Source organism: Sardina pilchardus, chromosome 16, assembly GCF_963854185.1.
Source record: "Sardina pilchardus chromosome 16, fSarPil1.1, whole genome shotgun sequence".
Taxonomy (NCBI): domain Eukaryota; kingdom Metazoa; phylum Chordata; class Actinopteri; order Clupeiformes; family Clupeidae; genus Sardina; species Sardina pilchardus.
In genome coordinates, this window is record NC_085009.1 from 10,899,977 (window position 1) to 10,917,370 (window position 17,394).

General features: G+C 41.0%; 1 protein-coding gene across 1 annotated transcript; it reads right to left on the minus strand.

Moving 5' to 3' along the window:
* Nucleotides 1–2,742: 2,742 nt before the first annotated feature.
* LOC134060182 (placenta-specific gene 8 protein-like) lies at nucleotides 2,743–17,130 on the minus strand. The gene is made up of 4 exons (XM_062516808.1): nucleotides 16,579–17,130; nucleotides 15,322–15,416; nucleotides 12,208–12,359; nucleotides 2,743–3,196 (listed from the first exon to the last, which is right to left on the minus strand). Exons 2-4 carry the CDS (start codon nucleotides 15,410–15,412, stop codon nucleotides 3,068–3,070), a joined length of 372 nt encoding a protein of 123 aa, XP_062372792.1. The 5' UTR covers nucleotides 15,413–15,416; nucleotides 16,579–17,130; the 3' UTR covers nucleotides 2,743–3,067.
* Nucleotides 17,131–17,394: the final 264 nt, after the last annotated feature.

Genomic DNA, 17,394 nt, shown 5'->3' on the forward strand with positions numbered 1-17,394 from the left:
CACTAGTAATCACGTTTAATAATTGTGATCTCAATATTGAACAAAATAATCGTGATAATGATTTTTGCCATAATCGAGCAGCCCTACATGTACTTCATCTTTGCTTCCTTCCTACCATGATAAGGTGCTATGGTAGAGTGTGTGTATTGGTGGTAGAGCAAAACCGAACAGTGCAATAACTTTGATTGTTAATAAATTATTAACTATGACTGAAAAAAACTCATTCACCTCTCAGTCATGCACATTCTCTCTGCAAAAATAAATCACTCTTTTGAATTTGTCTTCATCTCCTCATCTTTTACAACTTTTGTAAATGAGTGTGGGTGGGGGGTAATGGAGAGTTTGTGTGTGTTTATGTGCATGAGTACGATTGTGTGTATGCCTGTGTGTATGTGTGCAGTGCATGAGTACTATGAGTGTGCGTGTGTGCGTATCTTTATTTGTGTATGAACATGCGTACATGCGTCTGTGTTTATGTGTGGGAGTGTATGCGTGCCTCTGTGTGTGGACGTGCATGCATGTGTGTGCGTACATGTGTTTATGTGCATGCATGTGTGTACACATGCATGTATGCGAGTGTGTGTTTATGTTTGGGTGTGTCTTTGTGTGTGTGTGTGCATTTCAATAATCCGCCAACCCTTCGCTCAACCTTATTTTATAGGCGACAAAGACAAAAGAGATGATCTTTGATCCCAGGGGCGTGGGTGAACATACTGTAAGTCTGTGTCCATCAAAGGACAGGTAGTAGATCAAGTTACTCAGTTTGAATACTTGGGTGTTACTTTGGATTGTAAGCTACAGTGGAGCTCTCATGTGGAGTACACTTATTCAAGGCTGTGTTATGGAGTATGTGTAAATATACTTACTTAGGCTACTTACTTACTAACTCCACAGGCCGATTGGTATACAGTCACTAAATGTACACGTAAATTCCTTTAGAGTATGGGACCCCAAAACTAACCTGACTTTCGCCAGATCCTGTAGTTCGCTGTCTGCTTCACACAAGGATCTGGGACTTCTCGATAGGAGATGTATTTATGAATGCGGGTCCTTGTAAAACATCCTCGCATGTGATTTGATAAACCACTTGCCTGTTATCTTGAATGACGTGCTAGGCTTCTTCAAGCTCTTGCCAAACCCGGTCGGAAGAAGAGTAAAAACATCCTTGCCACCAATAAATGTCTTCAAAACTATTCTCTGTTAATCTTTTAAAGAATGAATACTCGATAGATTCGACAAAGCGGTTGAAATAGCAGAATCAATGTCAGCACAACATTCCTCGCTGCGTGCCGCCATTGTTATTTGAATCAAACACTCGCTTCGGCGCTCCTGATTGGTTGCTCATTTTTTGATCACTGGCAGGGGTTTGGATTGCCCTCGCGTCCAGACCCTTGTGTGGAGCTCAGCGAAACGCCTCTGGTGGAGCATGGCGGAACTACAAGGGTCTGGCGAGAGTCAGGCTACCCCAAAACCAGAATTCCACAAAACATGCATTCGGAGGGTGTCATAATGATCCTACACCGGGAAATTCTGAATACGTCAGCCAAAGATACCTGTGATTACAACTAATTTTTTACACCTTTTTTTTGCTTCTTCATTTCTAATTAGGTGGCGCTATATCACAAATGAGTGGTAATGGAATGGATTGGGATGGCCCCTTGAGACCAACATCCAAAAAAAAACGTTGGTTATCCTATAGGCCGTAACGGTTCTCGAGAACTGTGTCCACTCTACCCTCCTTCCTTTTGAGGTGCATGGGCGAAACTGAAGCTGGAGACTATTACAACCATGAAGTCGACAGTATCTCTTTTTAAAGGATTCGATGATTTTTGTTATGTTTGGTAATTACTACTGTACATTCCGGTATGCCAGCGTTTATATTCGGTGTCCTGTTTAAGCCGTACGCAAAGTGTAGTCATACAGACAGTTTGGCAGACAGAGAGGGTGGCAGAAGGATGTAGAAAAAGGAAAGGAAGGAAGTGTGTTGTAAACGCATGTTACGCATGTTAGGTGGGTCAGAGAAGTCACACAAGTTTCTCGCAACCTTGGTAGGATCAAGGAGTCAATTCAGAGGTGGTTGATGTGATTCATACTGTAGTTTGTTTGGCTGGTAAGACCAACAGTTCAGCTTTTGGGAGGTTTAGATGGAAGTTGTATTCTTTCATCCATGTCCCAGATCCATGCCGAGAATGACAGAGTTTGGGTATAGGCTACATGCAGGAAAGGCTCTCTGTACGCTCGTTTGTTTCCGATGGAGCCAGGTGTGTTTGAGCCTGCCGCTATTGGTAATGGTAATAGTGTCTACACGGACCCGGTTGGATGCTGCACCTGGGAATCAGCACGTTATGACAAAGAAAGATTTATATGTGTTGAAATTGTTATTATTAGTTGAACAGGATATTCAGTGTCAGAGTGGAAGATTTAACGAGCATAATATAACAGCAGATGCCGTTACAACAGTTTAATTTCCACCGGAAATAAATGAGTATACAGGAAGAGCCTTTTGTGCACCTAGTCTATTATCTGCATGTCAGCGACATGAAAAGCCAGTGGGCAGATACTCGGGGCCCAGCGAGGTGGTGTCCACAACAAAGGGGCCCCAACACAGAGCCTTGGGGCACTGTTGTGGCAGCAATGAGACATGGACGTTTGTCCTTGCCAAGACACATTGAATGATAGGTGTAGGAGTGTACACAAAAGAAAAAAACACGAGAGAATTATATCACAGAATATAAAGTGATCTGATTTGTTTACCACTGAACATTTATTTTGCTTTTTTTACATCCAGATATTTAAGAACAAAAAAAAAAACCCTTTTAAACATTTAAAAAACTAAGGTAAACTACTGTAAGGGTACCCAACTAACAGAAGATGGTACCCGATGCATCTAGAACTGACAAAAAAAGATTAACAATACTGAATGTTATAGCAAAATGAATTTGAAGCCATTATTATTGGGTGAAATGTGAGTACAAGAACTGCTTTGTGTTGAACAAGTGGAGTTTGTGGAGATGTGGAAGTGCACGTTTGTTGCTTCGTTTCTTTCTCTTTCTCGTTGGTCTCTGTTCTACGCTCTCATCACCTGCTGGGTGACCACAGTGGTAGCGTGGCCACGGTTCTTCAGTTCCCTGGACATCTGGCACCACACGCAAGGGTAGCAACACCACACTGAGAGACAGTCGTCACAACACGAACCCTGGGAGAGAGAGAGAGAGAGAGAGAGAGAGAGAGAGAATAGTTGTAAGGCTTTGCCCATGTGACAAACACCAAAGTCTTCCAAGAAGGCCAGTAGCAGCCAATAACAGCCAATAATAATAATAGCTGCAAATAGCGGAATCAATTTTATGTAATAAAGCCCATTATGTAACTAATTGCCAATAACTTAATAACGTAATAACGTAACCAATATGGTTAATGTTACTGGAATACCAATACATTTCACAGTTAGCCTGACGACATGGCTCAAAATATAAACAGTTAGGCCTATCTTCCTACGATAAGGTGGCCTAGTCTCAAGATTGGTTAATAGTGAACTTGGAGTGAAGTAAACTTGTGCTAGTGTATAAAATATCATGGCTAGCGGCATACTAATCGTTCCTGGTAATCATGGATTAAAGTGAAAAAAAACCCATCTGACTGAAATGTTTTTGTCCAAAAAAAAAAAAAAAATTGACACACGCAAGTGAGGCAAATCAAAGGGCCTTAGCGCAGACCTACATAAAATAGGGCCATACAGACTAATTGTACCCTCCGTTTACAAGGAACACATTTTAAAGTAGGCCTAGCTATTCAATACTGCACACTGTTGCTTATTAAGAGTGCTCCGAGGGCCGGCCATAGCCCGTTGCCCCCCCCCCCCAAAAAAAAATAGGGGGTTGGGGGGAGTCACTGTCACCCCTGAGAAAATTTATTAAATACTGTTATGTAAATGCATAAATTCTGTGCATTTTCAATCAGAGATTAGGGCCAGCATGCCTAAAATGCATGTATGTCTCCAAAACATTCCTCACCAGACATGCATGAAAACAATTAAAACTCACAGCCATAGGTTAACCGTCAGATAGGCCTCTGTTATTGAAGATTTGGAATAATTGATTTGAAATGTAATATGCTAAAGAATTCTGATGTTTGCTGATGTCAGGATATAATTTGGTGTAACTTTACTTAGTGTGATTAGGTGACATGTTGTTTAATTAAAGGTGCATGTCGCTTTAAGACGTTTTAGTTGTTGGAGAACGTGATGCACGGCAGAAATGTTAGGAGTTCCACGGTAGCCTATTTCTGACCGTGTTGGTCGTGTCAATTGTATGAGAACTGTGCTGTTTGTTACAATAAACATCCAAGAATATTAACTGGAGGACAATACGTTTTTATAAGAACACGCGTCAGTCATAGGACTCCTAATATAAAAGTTTCGTTTATTGGAAACGGACCTACGACTTTCTCTTTGAAGAAGACAAATTAGGCAAACTGTATAGACATAGCCTTATACAGGATCCTTTTGAATTGTATAAATTAACCTTGTTGGCTTATTATAATTATTTTTAGAGATATTAGCAGTTAAACTAAACAGTAGGATAGCCTAATAGTGGCGTGGCGCAGACACACACTTTTCCGTTGTCTGTCTCTGCGTTTCGGGCGCACCCGACTCTATTAATATTAATAATGACCGAAAGTAGGCTATAGCCATGTTCTTTTTGACTATTCATCTTTAAGCTCCCCAACACTGCCGACCTCTAAGTAGCCTAGTCTAATTTGATGAGATCGGGGAACTAGCAAGTGCGGACAAGAAGTCATCGCAAACAACGCAGAACTTTGCGCAGCTAGTGCGTAGATGTCTGTCCTGAAGCTATTCTATAGCTTACTATTACAACTGGCGAAACTACTGTTTATTTTCATTTTACTTTTATGAAGAATAATTAGCCCAAATCATAGACTAATTAAACCGAAAAAACGACAGCTTTCCTGAACTTCTGCAACGCTTGTTTAACCTACAAAAGCCTAGTAGGCTATGTTAAGCATGCGGCTCCAAAGTAGGCTATAAATCAAGACTGTTCTTTCATCTGTTTCAATTGGCCTTTCTCTCGTTTATTATTGTATCATTATGATGATGATGATGATGATTATTAGTAGTAGCAGCAGCAGCCTAATAGTAGTAGCCTAGTAGTAGGCTAGCCTAATGTTCATCAACGCAGTTGCACGACCGCATTTATTTATTTATTTATTTTGCGCACAACGAAGATTTTAACATAGGCTAAAACACAGGCCTATCACAAACCAGGGTTCAACAAGAGGTGTAACCATCACTGCAGCTTGCAAGGGAGGTCGCGCCGCATCCTGCCCCCCCCAAAAAAAATATTTTCTCCCCGGATCTGCATCAATCTCATGATTGACCTCAAGCGCCTCCGGTTGACAGAAATCCGTCATATGACGGAAAACTTTAATCCATGTACGGTAATTGACCAACTAACTGCTTCACTTCAACAATCACGGATACATTCACCTTTTCAGTTCAAAGATTCTGATTGTAAGCCCTGTGGTGCTACACCTAGACATTTCTCAGGTTTTATGCCATAATGAATCTGGTTCTCTTTATATTGAGTTTAACCTTACCACTGCAGAAGCTTGTGGGACCTAAGCATAAGTAGTTAAGGGGGGCCGGAACAACCGCTCTAAGTCAAAAGGGTCTAATGTCACACTATGGTTTAACACTATGTTCATTTCCGTTAGTCTTGTAGGCTACCTGTGAAGCTGTTAGGAGGGTTTTTTTAGAATAGAGTTTTTAAGGTCAGCTACTCAGATAAGGAACATTTGTATGGGCATGGGTGTGGTCAATACATTATTTTGTCTTTTTTTTTAATTTGTATAAATGACTGTTGGAAGGTTCATACACTATGCAATATACAGGCACATACTGTAAATATAATCTTTTAGACGTTATATCACTTAGGTTTGTTGTGAGAAATAGACACCGTACTATCTAATAACAAGTTATTGTAGAATACAATAATGTGTTGTGTGATATGTCAGTTGTCTGTCCACCTGCAGACGAAACATAGAAACGTCCAGTCTCCTATTTTGAGCTTCATGCTTGCTCTTCAGGAGACCCACGGTGACACCACAGGGGACGTGTCCACTTACTGATAGTTTATGCGTGTACTGTGTAGCATTTTCCAGAACCCCTAACCCTTTTTTAGACCTGGATATGAAATAAATAGTCACTGAATAAACAAAGTTAGGCTAATCACGCAAGCAATAAAGCTAATATAGCCAGATACAGTATACACCAATTCTGCGTGGAAATATTTGTATTAACATATTTTTAAAACTGCTTCCACAAAATTCCCAGATATTCCATGACTTTCCCCCAAAATTATAAAATTCTCTGACTTTCCAAAATTTCATGATATTCCAGAAATTCCATGGCCCATGCAGTTCGGAGGACTGTTTGTTTACCTCCGGCAAGGAGGTATACTGTATGTTTTCATCGGGGACCGGCCGGCGCTTGTCTGTCTGTCTGTCTGTTTGTTTGTTTGTCTGTCTGTCTGTTTGTTAGCAAGATAACTCAAAAAGTAATGGATGGATTTCGATGAGATTTTCAGGCAAGGAAGAAACGATTACATTTTGGGAGTGATCCGTAATTCCTTTGGGATTCCATCGGCGTTTACTGTATATATTTAGCTTAGTGGTGTAATGGCATGGTATGGCCACGTGGTGGCAATCTGAATAGTTTAGGTTCAAATGTATGACAACCTAGGAAGAACAATGCAGGCGGAGGTAGCTGTGCTCTCTGAGTGCTTTTCTAGTTATTACATTCATTGGCCGGTCTTTCATGTCCAGTAGCAACAACTAAAGGTCAACAAAACAGCGCTAGTGTCCTAAAAGTAGTAGCCTATGGCTCCTTTGATGTCATTCTACAGTTGCTCAGTGTCCTACTGTATTCTTGTGTGTCATATTCAAAGATAAGAGACCACTGCACATTTGAATATGACTCATATTATATACACATTCGAATGTCACTCAGCAACAGCAAGATGAGATCAGAAAAATGTGCTGTGGTCTCTTCATTTTTTAAAGAGCTGTATGACTATCAGGCCTAAAGGTTGAAGACCCCTGTAGTAGACCACAGAGGGAGAAGGTCTGCCGATTGTGTTGTGAGCTCCTGCATTTTTGGTCGAAAATTAGTTTTTTATCATTTTCATGACATTTAAGTTGTTAAGAAGACTGATATTTACCAAAAATAAGTTAATGTCAAGTAACACAACCTCCACAACCAATGTCCAAAAATTCTCCTACAATTACTTAGGCTGGACAACAGTTAGGAGAATTACTTTAAGGTAATTTTTTTCAGTTTGCACTCTGCGTAGTCACTTCCTTTTTGCTTTGTAGGGCAGTACAGCATAGTTCATGATTTATGTATATATTTGTTTAATAGAATAGAAGTTTCTTCAAAATGTACCATGTAGTAGTCAGCAAATCAACAAAGAGAAAACTGTGATGAGAACATTGTAGGCAGATATTAGACCTGTGTGCCTGCGGTTGGTCTAAAGAGCCTATCCATGCCTTAAACGTGTCTCCTGTCATTTAGACAATATGCTGGGGTCTAGTCTAGTAATCAATAGGAAATGAACGGATTGAATGAAAAAATGGATTTGGCGCGACATTTCTTGCTTGTGTGTGAGAGCGTGAGAGTCACGCCAGAGGTGTGAGTTGGTAAGCCTGATAAGTCGAAAAAGGCAACGTTTCTATCTCACAGGATCTTCAACAAAGCTAGACACGGAAAACAGAAGCAAAGTTTCAGACAGGAAGAGACATTTAACTACGCTTCATTAAATCTCTCATCTCCAATCTCTAATCTCTATCACTCTCTCTAGACCCTTTGAGTCATGTACTGGACTCCTGACATGAACCAAAATCACTCAGGTGAGACACTATCAAGCCAATAGCTATGGTGAGCTAGCCTATATGGTAAGACACACAAAGTGCCAGGCCTACGTGTTTGGAACGCAGAAGTATGGCATTTCATTTGTGAAGTCTTCAACTGATATTACCTTTTTAAGTACTCAACAGGTTTGCCTTTGACAGGGGTGCCTTGTTTCCACGTGCCATTTTAGTATGGATGTTTTTTATGCTCTCATGTGCCAGCAATTTCGGCCACTGTACACCACACACTGGGGTTTCTGTCTTATTTTGTCCTAAATTTAAGTGAATCCATATTCTAGCCTACTTCAAATATTCAGGCGTTCAAGCATTTGCTAGGTTACTTATATTTCTGAAGACTGATATTTCAAACTAGCGCACTGCAAGTGCATCAAGAAAGGTCTCGCCTTCAACTGTTTAATGGCAAATAGGCATTATACGTACACTATGATTTTGGAGTGGCACCTGGGGTGGCCAATTGAGTCTCAAAAGTAGCCCGTGCCACCCCACTGGCCCCGCCCCTGGCCTACGCACGTTTCGCTTTTGTTGAAATAATTATAAACGATTTTGTTCACAGCTGAACATGCAACTGTATTTGACAGAGGACAGAATCTGTAGGCTGCTAGTAACAAAATATTAGCTTACAATGTGGTATGCTCTCCTTGTGAATTATGTTTAATCGTCCTAGCTCTCCCAAGGCTAGTTGTGAGCAATAGGTACGCACAAGATACAGCTTCAACCAAAGGATTTGCAGCTTTATTTAGTAATTCACAACTAACTTTACCTCAGTCGCAATGTTAAATTGCCCTCTGATTGTGTATATGTCATGGTATATTCTAAAATAAATTTAGTGTTGAATATGATACTCGGCCTTGGCTGCGTTTAAAAACCAACGGTCTCGGTCTTGACCCTTTAAAGACTCAGTCTTGACATATGTGCGGTCTCTTTCCCATCACTGCATTCTACGACATCTGGACCTTTACATGGCCATTGTCTGCAGATCTTGTCTGAAAAGGGTCTCTCTCTCTCTCTCTCTTTCTCCCTCTCTCTCCCTCCCTCTCTCATTTATTTTCAGATGTGAAAAAGATGCCCCTGTCTCGTGGTGCAGCGACTTCCTCTTCTGTGTCTGTCTGTCTGTCTGTCTGTCTCTCTCTCTCTCTTCTCCCCCCTCCCTCCCTCCCTCCCTCCGTCCCTCGTACAGAAAGCCCCTCCCTTCCTCCCTCCCTGGTGAGTACTGAAAGCTCTGAGAGCTCTCTTGTCTCCTCCAGCCCTGCTTCTGTGGCTGTCTAATGTCATTGTTCTGGCCTCTCTTCTGACCAGTGAAACCACACCGCACGTCCGGTCCCTTCTCACCCTCCCTCAGGAGAGGACTTAGAGTGGAAACTACGTAAGCGCTTCACATTTGCTTATTGCTTTTAGTTGATGACTAGAGACCATAAAATTGCCCAGAGATAACTAACACCGCAGTAGCCAAACAGAAGTAGCCGCATCTTTCTTTTTTAGAGACCGGCTGTGACATACAGTACGACAAAGGCAGTTAAGCGCAGACTGTCTCTCCTTCAGTTCTAAACCTATCCACTGCATGTTACAGTAGCTGTCTCAATTAATGGTTCCAAATGGCTGAGTCATAAGAACTAAGTAGCCATCGTTAGTGTGAAGTTCGTCATGTTTCACGTACAGATAGAGTGTCCCGGGACAGTCCACAGGCCACCAGCCACAGTACAGTACAGTTATTGCTCTAACCCCCCGTTCCGTACAGACTAGCACACGATGGCCTGTCACCTGTGCTCTTGCTGTTTGTGCCCATATACATTATAACCGTTTTTTACATTTCTCGCTTTCTCTTCACCGTTTTATCACTTTCTCCTCCTCCCTCTAACACAGTGACTCGCAAAGTTTCACAAAATCACAGTACAGATTCGCTCACGTTGGCCTGTCACATGTACTCTTGCTGTTTGTGTCCATTTAACCCTGTTTCACATTTTTTGCTTTCTCTTCCCCTTTTTTCATTTACTCCTCCACCCCCCACCACAGTGACACACAACGTTTCCCAAAATCTAAGCACTTTTCTTCAAAACTTCAACATTCAAACCTTTCAACATTTACTTTCACTCTTATCCCTTCTTCTCTTTTTTCTCACCCATTCACTGGAAGAGCAACTGCAGCACACCCACCCATTCCTTTTTAGTTTAGTGCCATATCCTGTGTTACACCTCCTGTCTTCACCTTTAACAATAACTCATTTTCATATCTAATCTGTTCATTGCTTGGGAAACCTAGATGTTTACCACCAAGTTACTGTTAACTCTAAGTTGTTTCCTGTTTGTTATTGTTTATATCATTAATGGTCTATACAGTAATTTCCCGCATATAAGACGCATTGTGTATAGGCCGCTGGACAGTGTTTTATGCAAGTTAAAAGAAACAAAATCATATTGATACCATATTAACTGTTCCTGTGTATTAACCTCATAGCTGAAGAAATTTAGCAAAATCAATGTATAAGCCGCGGCTAATACTCAGGAAATTACGGTACACACCCCATCTCCCCTTTCTTGTCAGAAGAGGTAGAGTTAAGACGACAAATGAGTCAGTTTCTGTTTGTTGTTGTTGTTTTTTTTTTTTGCATGAACTTGTTTAGAGTGAATTGTGTAAGTAGCCAATTGTGATTAAAGTATGCACAAAAGTAAGTGAACCCCCAGCTGAGGACATAATTACAAGAGGAACTATGCAGGATTGGCGATTTCATCTCTGGTTTCGGTTTCGTTTTTCGTTTTCGCTCGTTTTATGCTTGCATTTTCTCTGCAGAGCTTCCCCGACAGCTTTAGCGTGTATATTTATACATGTAGGCTATATGTAAATATATAAATTGCAAGCGTGGTTCTTCGTCTCAGACTTCCAGATGTAAACAAGGAGCGATCGTCTCCTGCAGAAAGTTGCATAGGGTCTCTTTAAGGGAGTGGTGACAGCCCATCAGTCTGGGGGAAACTACAAGACCCTTTCTAAAAGACTCCAGCTCCATTCATCCACTGCAAGACAAATTATTTGCAAATGGAGAGCATTCAACATTTCATTGATGTGGATGCCCATCAAAAATATGACCCAAGAGGCACCAGAAAGATAATAAATTGGGTATAGTAAAGGCCAATCCACACATCACCTCCAGAGAGTTTCAGACCTTGATGTCAGTATGTGGGATAAATCTACACACGTCTACGATTAGACAAAACTGGGACAGACACGACATTCACGGGAGGGTTGCTAGAGGGAAGCCTCTGCTCTCTCAAAAAACAAAACAGAAAAATTCAACTTTCAGAGGCCTTCCAGAAGTTCATTCTCTGGACAGGTGAGTCCAAAATAGAATTATCTGGTCACTCACAATCCAGATTTTCATGTTTGGATGAAAATCAAAAATGCATAGCCTACCAAAAAGAGACCCCCTCTCAGTAGTAAAGGAGGAATCTTGATCTGAACCTCATTGTCAGTCAGGGAGATGAAGCTAGCTCAATTTTTTTGTAAAAAAACTGGCCATGTGTGAGGGTTCCCAAACTGTCAAGCAGCACTGTATCTATTACTGTCAGCAGTAGCCTACAGCTTTATAATGACCTTTTATCAGATGCAGCTCACCTTCACACAGCTTGCCCATGGCAGCAATTTCCAACACAACACACCACTAGGTATCCTTCTGCACAATAACTGTATATTGAATTATTCACCCTGATCCAAACATCTCTTATCACTTCATTCATTCGTTCCGCAACCCCCCCCCCCCCCCCCCCCATTCCTTTGTCTGGTGCAAGCCTGTTAGCCTGTAGCTTACGTTATCTAGCATGACAAACAGGGAAGCTCCCATAGCATAGCCTTCTATTTCTTCCTCTATCCTGTGCTTTACTGATTTTGTTTACCTAGGTTTTCATCGGGGTTTATTTGTCTGTCTGTTTGTTTGTTTGTTCGCAAGATAGCTCAAAAGGTTATGGCTAGATTTCAATTAAAATGTTCAGGGAAGGTCTGAAATGACCAAAGGAAGAAACGATTAAATTTGGGACTGATCCGTATCACCGTCTGGATCCAGGAGGCAGTTATGTTTTTGCTTGGCGGAGGATTGCTTTTTTAGTTTATGGATATCGAAGAGATGTAGATCTCAGAAAGTAGTAAGTACTGTACATGTAAAGTGAGAAAACTTGTTTCCAACACGGTCCCTGATGTCAGCAAGACAGGACAGACAATAATACAGAACATGTTTGCATTGTACTCTACCGTCCCCTCTTCAGTCCCACCCAGACTTACATTGATGCCATGTCTCTCACGGATGGACCCGCGCAGGCAACAGGAGACTGCCAGGCAGGTACAGGCGTCCAGCAGGGGCATGCAGAAACACCAGCCGTGCTGAGAGGCCGTTTGGCACTGCATGCAGGGGAAGCACCACAAGGCACAGCAGCCTGGGACGGAGGAAAGGCATGGAGATTAGAGATTGGCATGGTGTTTTGTCCAGTTAGTCTATTAGCCTGTGTAAGAAAAAGGAGAAAAATATCCTCCACGACCAAGGCACTCCACAAGATTAAAATGTCTTTATTTCAAACTAGACATGTCCAACAAGGACCTAAAAATGCCCACGCGTAGCGGCTGGGGCCTTCATCGGCCTATTAACCTGTTTGATGCTCATTGAGCTCAATGCAGATCAAACCAGCTAATAGGCTAACTGAAAAAAACAACAACAAAAAAAGCACCATGCCCATCTCTAGGTATGATGAAGGGTATGTGGTGATGTGGGGCTATTTTACTTCCAAAGGCCAAGGGAAACTTATCAGGATGCATAGTATCCTGGATCCATGAAATAGCTGGCCTTTAAAAATGAAAACATATAAGAAATCTTCCTGCTTCTATGGGAATTTAACATAGGGGTCAAATACTTATGCCCCCTGTATTTTAAGGAAGAACATACATTTATTTACGATATATTCTTCATTCACAAAGAAAATTGGTGTCCTTAAAGGTTGGATTTTCACTCATTTTCAAAATTAAGGCATCAAGATCAATTTGCAAAATATGATTTTATTTTCCTCTTTTTAGTCAACTTTATCATGGGTTCAAATACTTATTCTCCCAACTGTATATTCTAGTTGATAAAGCCTACTAAGGGTAGGCATGATCCTGTCTGTGTATGAGAGTGCACACGCCTGTTTCGGGCAGGTCCTATGGGTCCTTGTAAAAAGGTAATAGGTCCAACTATCCTCTATCAGCCGAATGCTTATAGTCTGATCTTCATTCATGAATTTAAAGCATGATATTAATACAGCGAATGTCCTAGATGGTCTGAGCTTGTGGTTTAAGAGAAATAATATGAATCTCAATCTGTGTCTGGGTATTCATTTCTCTTCACAGGAGAAACACCCGACTCGTCTAGAGAGGTACACGCAACTGGTACACGCAACTTACTCAAAAGCAGCCCTCAAAAGAAAGTCATCCATTGAAGGTTTGTTGGCCCCACTCTCAAACAAACCAAGCCTTTTTTATTTTTGGATTAATCACCTGGATATGTGCAGTAAGCTAAGCAGAATTTAGGCATGGCAGCATGTGACATTTTTACAGATCAACATGACATCAGCCTAACAGCTGTTTTGAGACATGTTTATTCTTAAGCTAACTCGATAACTTCCAGATCAATCAAAATCTAGTGTCAAGTGACATCACACTCTGCCTGCCACTCGTTTTCTGTAGCTGATCGAACTAGTGTAAACGTCACACTTGTCCCTGCACTTACTCGTGCATATAGCAAGTAATATTTTTTATGACAATGCCAAGCTAAAGGTGGTGAAAAAAGGTTGAGTGAGGACAAAAGCCACATCCTGTTGTTGGGGTTGATTCTTTCGTTCTGCTTTGTTTTGAGGGTTTTTTTCTCTCATTTCAAACACTTTCCTTTATCGCAAGTGAACTCTCCAATAGTCTCAATACTTCAGGTGACAAAGCTTAGACATAATGTTTACTTCATAGTATACATGTACGTGATAAACGTGACCAAACTCTTTTGAATCCAAAACTTATCAATGAGAGAAAAAGAATAAGAAGGTCAAATCGCTGTTTGGACAGGATGAGTTTGTGTTAATATTATGTCACTTTACATTAAGGACAATCTTAAAGGGGCCTTCTTTACAAAGGCTCTTTGAAAAGCTTTTCAATTAACTAAATTGCTCGTTGCTGCCAAACATTCTTTTAACCTCTCACCTACAGTAATACAACGCACAGCCCCACTGATAAATTGTGTTGCTTCAGCATTTGTATCTTTCATTCTCTGACCTTGTAGTGAACACTGAGAGCTACAGTACTGTACATGCATTCTTCTTGTCCACCGCCCTGAAAATACTGTATAGTGCCCTGTTTACTGTAGATGTTTGTCTAACCACTTGTTATTAATCTTATATTAAGATAAAAACCAAGTGTTATATCTTATATCAAGATTAAAAAAAAATGGACTTTGTCCCTTCTCCCTGGGGCATTACAGTAATTCCCCACTTCCTCTTGCTGGTAAGTGATTTGAATTAATTCAAGGGAACTTTCAACACCTGCACACAGACTGCCTGCAATCAGAGCTTGACTTTTTACCATGTATCTATAAAATTGTCATACAGTACTTTATAGCTTTATAGTCTAACTTTCTCTCCTATCGCTATGAATGCAACCTATTTACACCCACGTATTCCACACCCTTCCCACAACAAATAGGACGCGACCATTTTCTGTAACAGTTCTTTTCCGGTTTCCTATAACCATGCCATCATCTAAAACACAAGTCTCTTCCCCACTTACATCACTTAAGCTAATTCCCGGTCTGTCTCAATCAAAACAATCCATTAGGATCTGTTATGTGCTTCTTCTAATGTAGCGGCTAGAACAAGTGCATCTGATTCTACAGAGGTTTGGTCTGCATTCGTTCTTTTTATTGCTAACCAAATGCACCACCGCTGAGACCTCAGGATACTGTTGCACCATTGTGATATTCTGATTGTAGCTGTAAAGTGCCTAGTAATGTGAGCACCAGGTAAAATGGAGGTTACATTAAAAATGCACTGCAAATAAGAATACAAGTAGAAGCACATACATATCTGCTATCAAACACACATGTAGGCACATTAGGAAGTGACTGTAGTATCTTCTTAAATAGCTACAGTGGTTAACCATCAGCTGCAGTTTCTATTTATCTGCATGCAGCAAAAGGAGTGCACACAGGCTTGGTAAAATGCATGTGTACGACCGGCAGACAGAATTTTCTCGTTTCTTGAATAATTCTGCAATTAGTGAGTGTACGTTAAACATTACCAGTGCTTAGATTTTTCAGAGAGGGTTGAGATGGTCAGTGATCTTAAATCTGCAGATGTAAACTCAGGGAGAGGACGGTTGACTTACAAGTGCCACAGTCTGCACAACAGTCACACATCCCAGTGGTCCAGGCGCTTGAAGAGCAGACCGTGCTCGTTGTGGTTACCTGTAAAGCCATTGTTCTGCAAGAAAGATTGCACACTGAATAAGCCTACATGTTGAGGGACATGACATTTGACCTTGGTGAATGGCATGCATTCTCTGAGTGGCGTAGGCTAAGTTGATACTGAACTAAGATACCTCTTCATCAATGCTGAATCACAGACCTTGACAGGTTTGAACAGGTTGGAACATCTTTTTTTTTCATCATTATTATTATTACATAATTTAGAATAAATATCAGTGATTTTGTAAACAATTAAATATATGAAACTTTATATGTTTTGAATTTACTGTTATTACTGTACTATTCTCCATATGACTCAGCACCATAAATTTGATCTCATTCTCATGAAAGCCCTCTCCTGTTGCTCAGTGAACAATAAATGAAACTTGGCCACACTTCAAAGCACATGGTTCCTGCACGAGGGTTTTGCAATGCAATGCTTACAAAACTAAAGGGAGACATACAACACATAACTCTGAGTTCACTGTAGCTACTCATCCATCTGATGAACATGATCATGATCGCTATAGCCTACAGTTAACAGTTTTAGTCTGTTGAAGATTATTGAATTCAAACACAGAACACTCAAACAGTGGTGGCAGTGTAAAAGCAGAATAGGCTATCTTTCTTAATAACAAATAGTAGGCTACACGTTAATCTCATCAAACCTTTCATTTATGGATTAATGTATTTGATAAATGAAACAACTTAAACATACATCTAATAAGGTCTACACAGTTAAAGTGAGGCAAAAATGATCTGCTTTACGCATTCCAAAGGATAGGCTATTTTTCTGTACATGAAGTCATCTTTATGTGGTTCAGGAGATGGACGTCGTAGAGTCCAGGCTAATGCATGTACAGGACTTCGGCAAATGTTGTTTTTACTAACGTTATTCAATAGGCTTGTGTTACAGAGTGGCAGTATACAGTGCTGTCTACGTGATAAGCAGAACTGCGCAGTATACCCACTTGAAAAGCATCACCATCTCAGTAAACCCACTTTAGGCAAGGATATTTCATTTGGGGTTGGCCACCCCACTACAGCTAACTACACCACTGAGGATGTATAAGAGCATGGCCGTTTTAGTCGTAGGCTGCTCAGTTAGATAAGGAAAAGTAGACTAGCTTAAAAAGTATAGTCCGTTATGATACCTTTGCAGCATCAGTTGAATTTACCTTTTTGTCGTTGGTTGTTCCTCAGTGTCTCCTCGGTCTCGTTTTAGCAGCAGATACTTGCCTACTACGGAGGGGTGGAGACAGTCCTGGTGAACTGAAACTTTTTTGACATAATATTTTACGGATTACATCCGTCTTTAGATTTCGGCAGTAAACTCAACTACACACCCTTTGCGCCAGAGGTTTCGTTTCTTCGGAAGGGGTGGCGCTGATAGGGAGAATACTTCGAGTAACCGTTAATTTAATTATTAAGAAATCATTGAGACTGGACTTTAAGCGATGCTCACGAAGTGACGCACGCGGACCAGAATGGTCAATGTTCAAGGCAAAGAATTAGCCTTGATACACTGTGCTCTACATAGATACACTGTCATTAATAGTAGAGCTCTGGATAGCCTCAAGCTAACTGTTGTCTCAGAGGATGTGTTCATCCACCGTCATGCTCTGCTATTATAGGAGCTGTCTCATAACCACCGCACCAGTTGCGTCCTCATCCCCAAAGCCGCTCCACAACCTGCTGACCACGAGAGCTTTGAGCGCCGATTTTTGTGCTGTGGTGTGCCGAAACGTAATTTGCAGTAGCCTACAACGTCTATCCCACTGAATAATCCACGTAATAACATGGACGTTGTAGCCTAATCAGAATTAACACCTGTGTGACACTTCCTAAAATGCCCCATGTGGCATGTCTCCTAAAATCACTGCCATGAAAATACAAAGTGCGTGAAATCACCTACAGTATTTAAAAACGTCTTTATGGATACTATCGCTCCAGGAGTTTTATCATTAGAATGAAAAAAGACATTGATGACATGT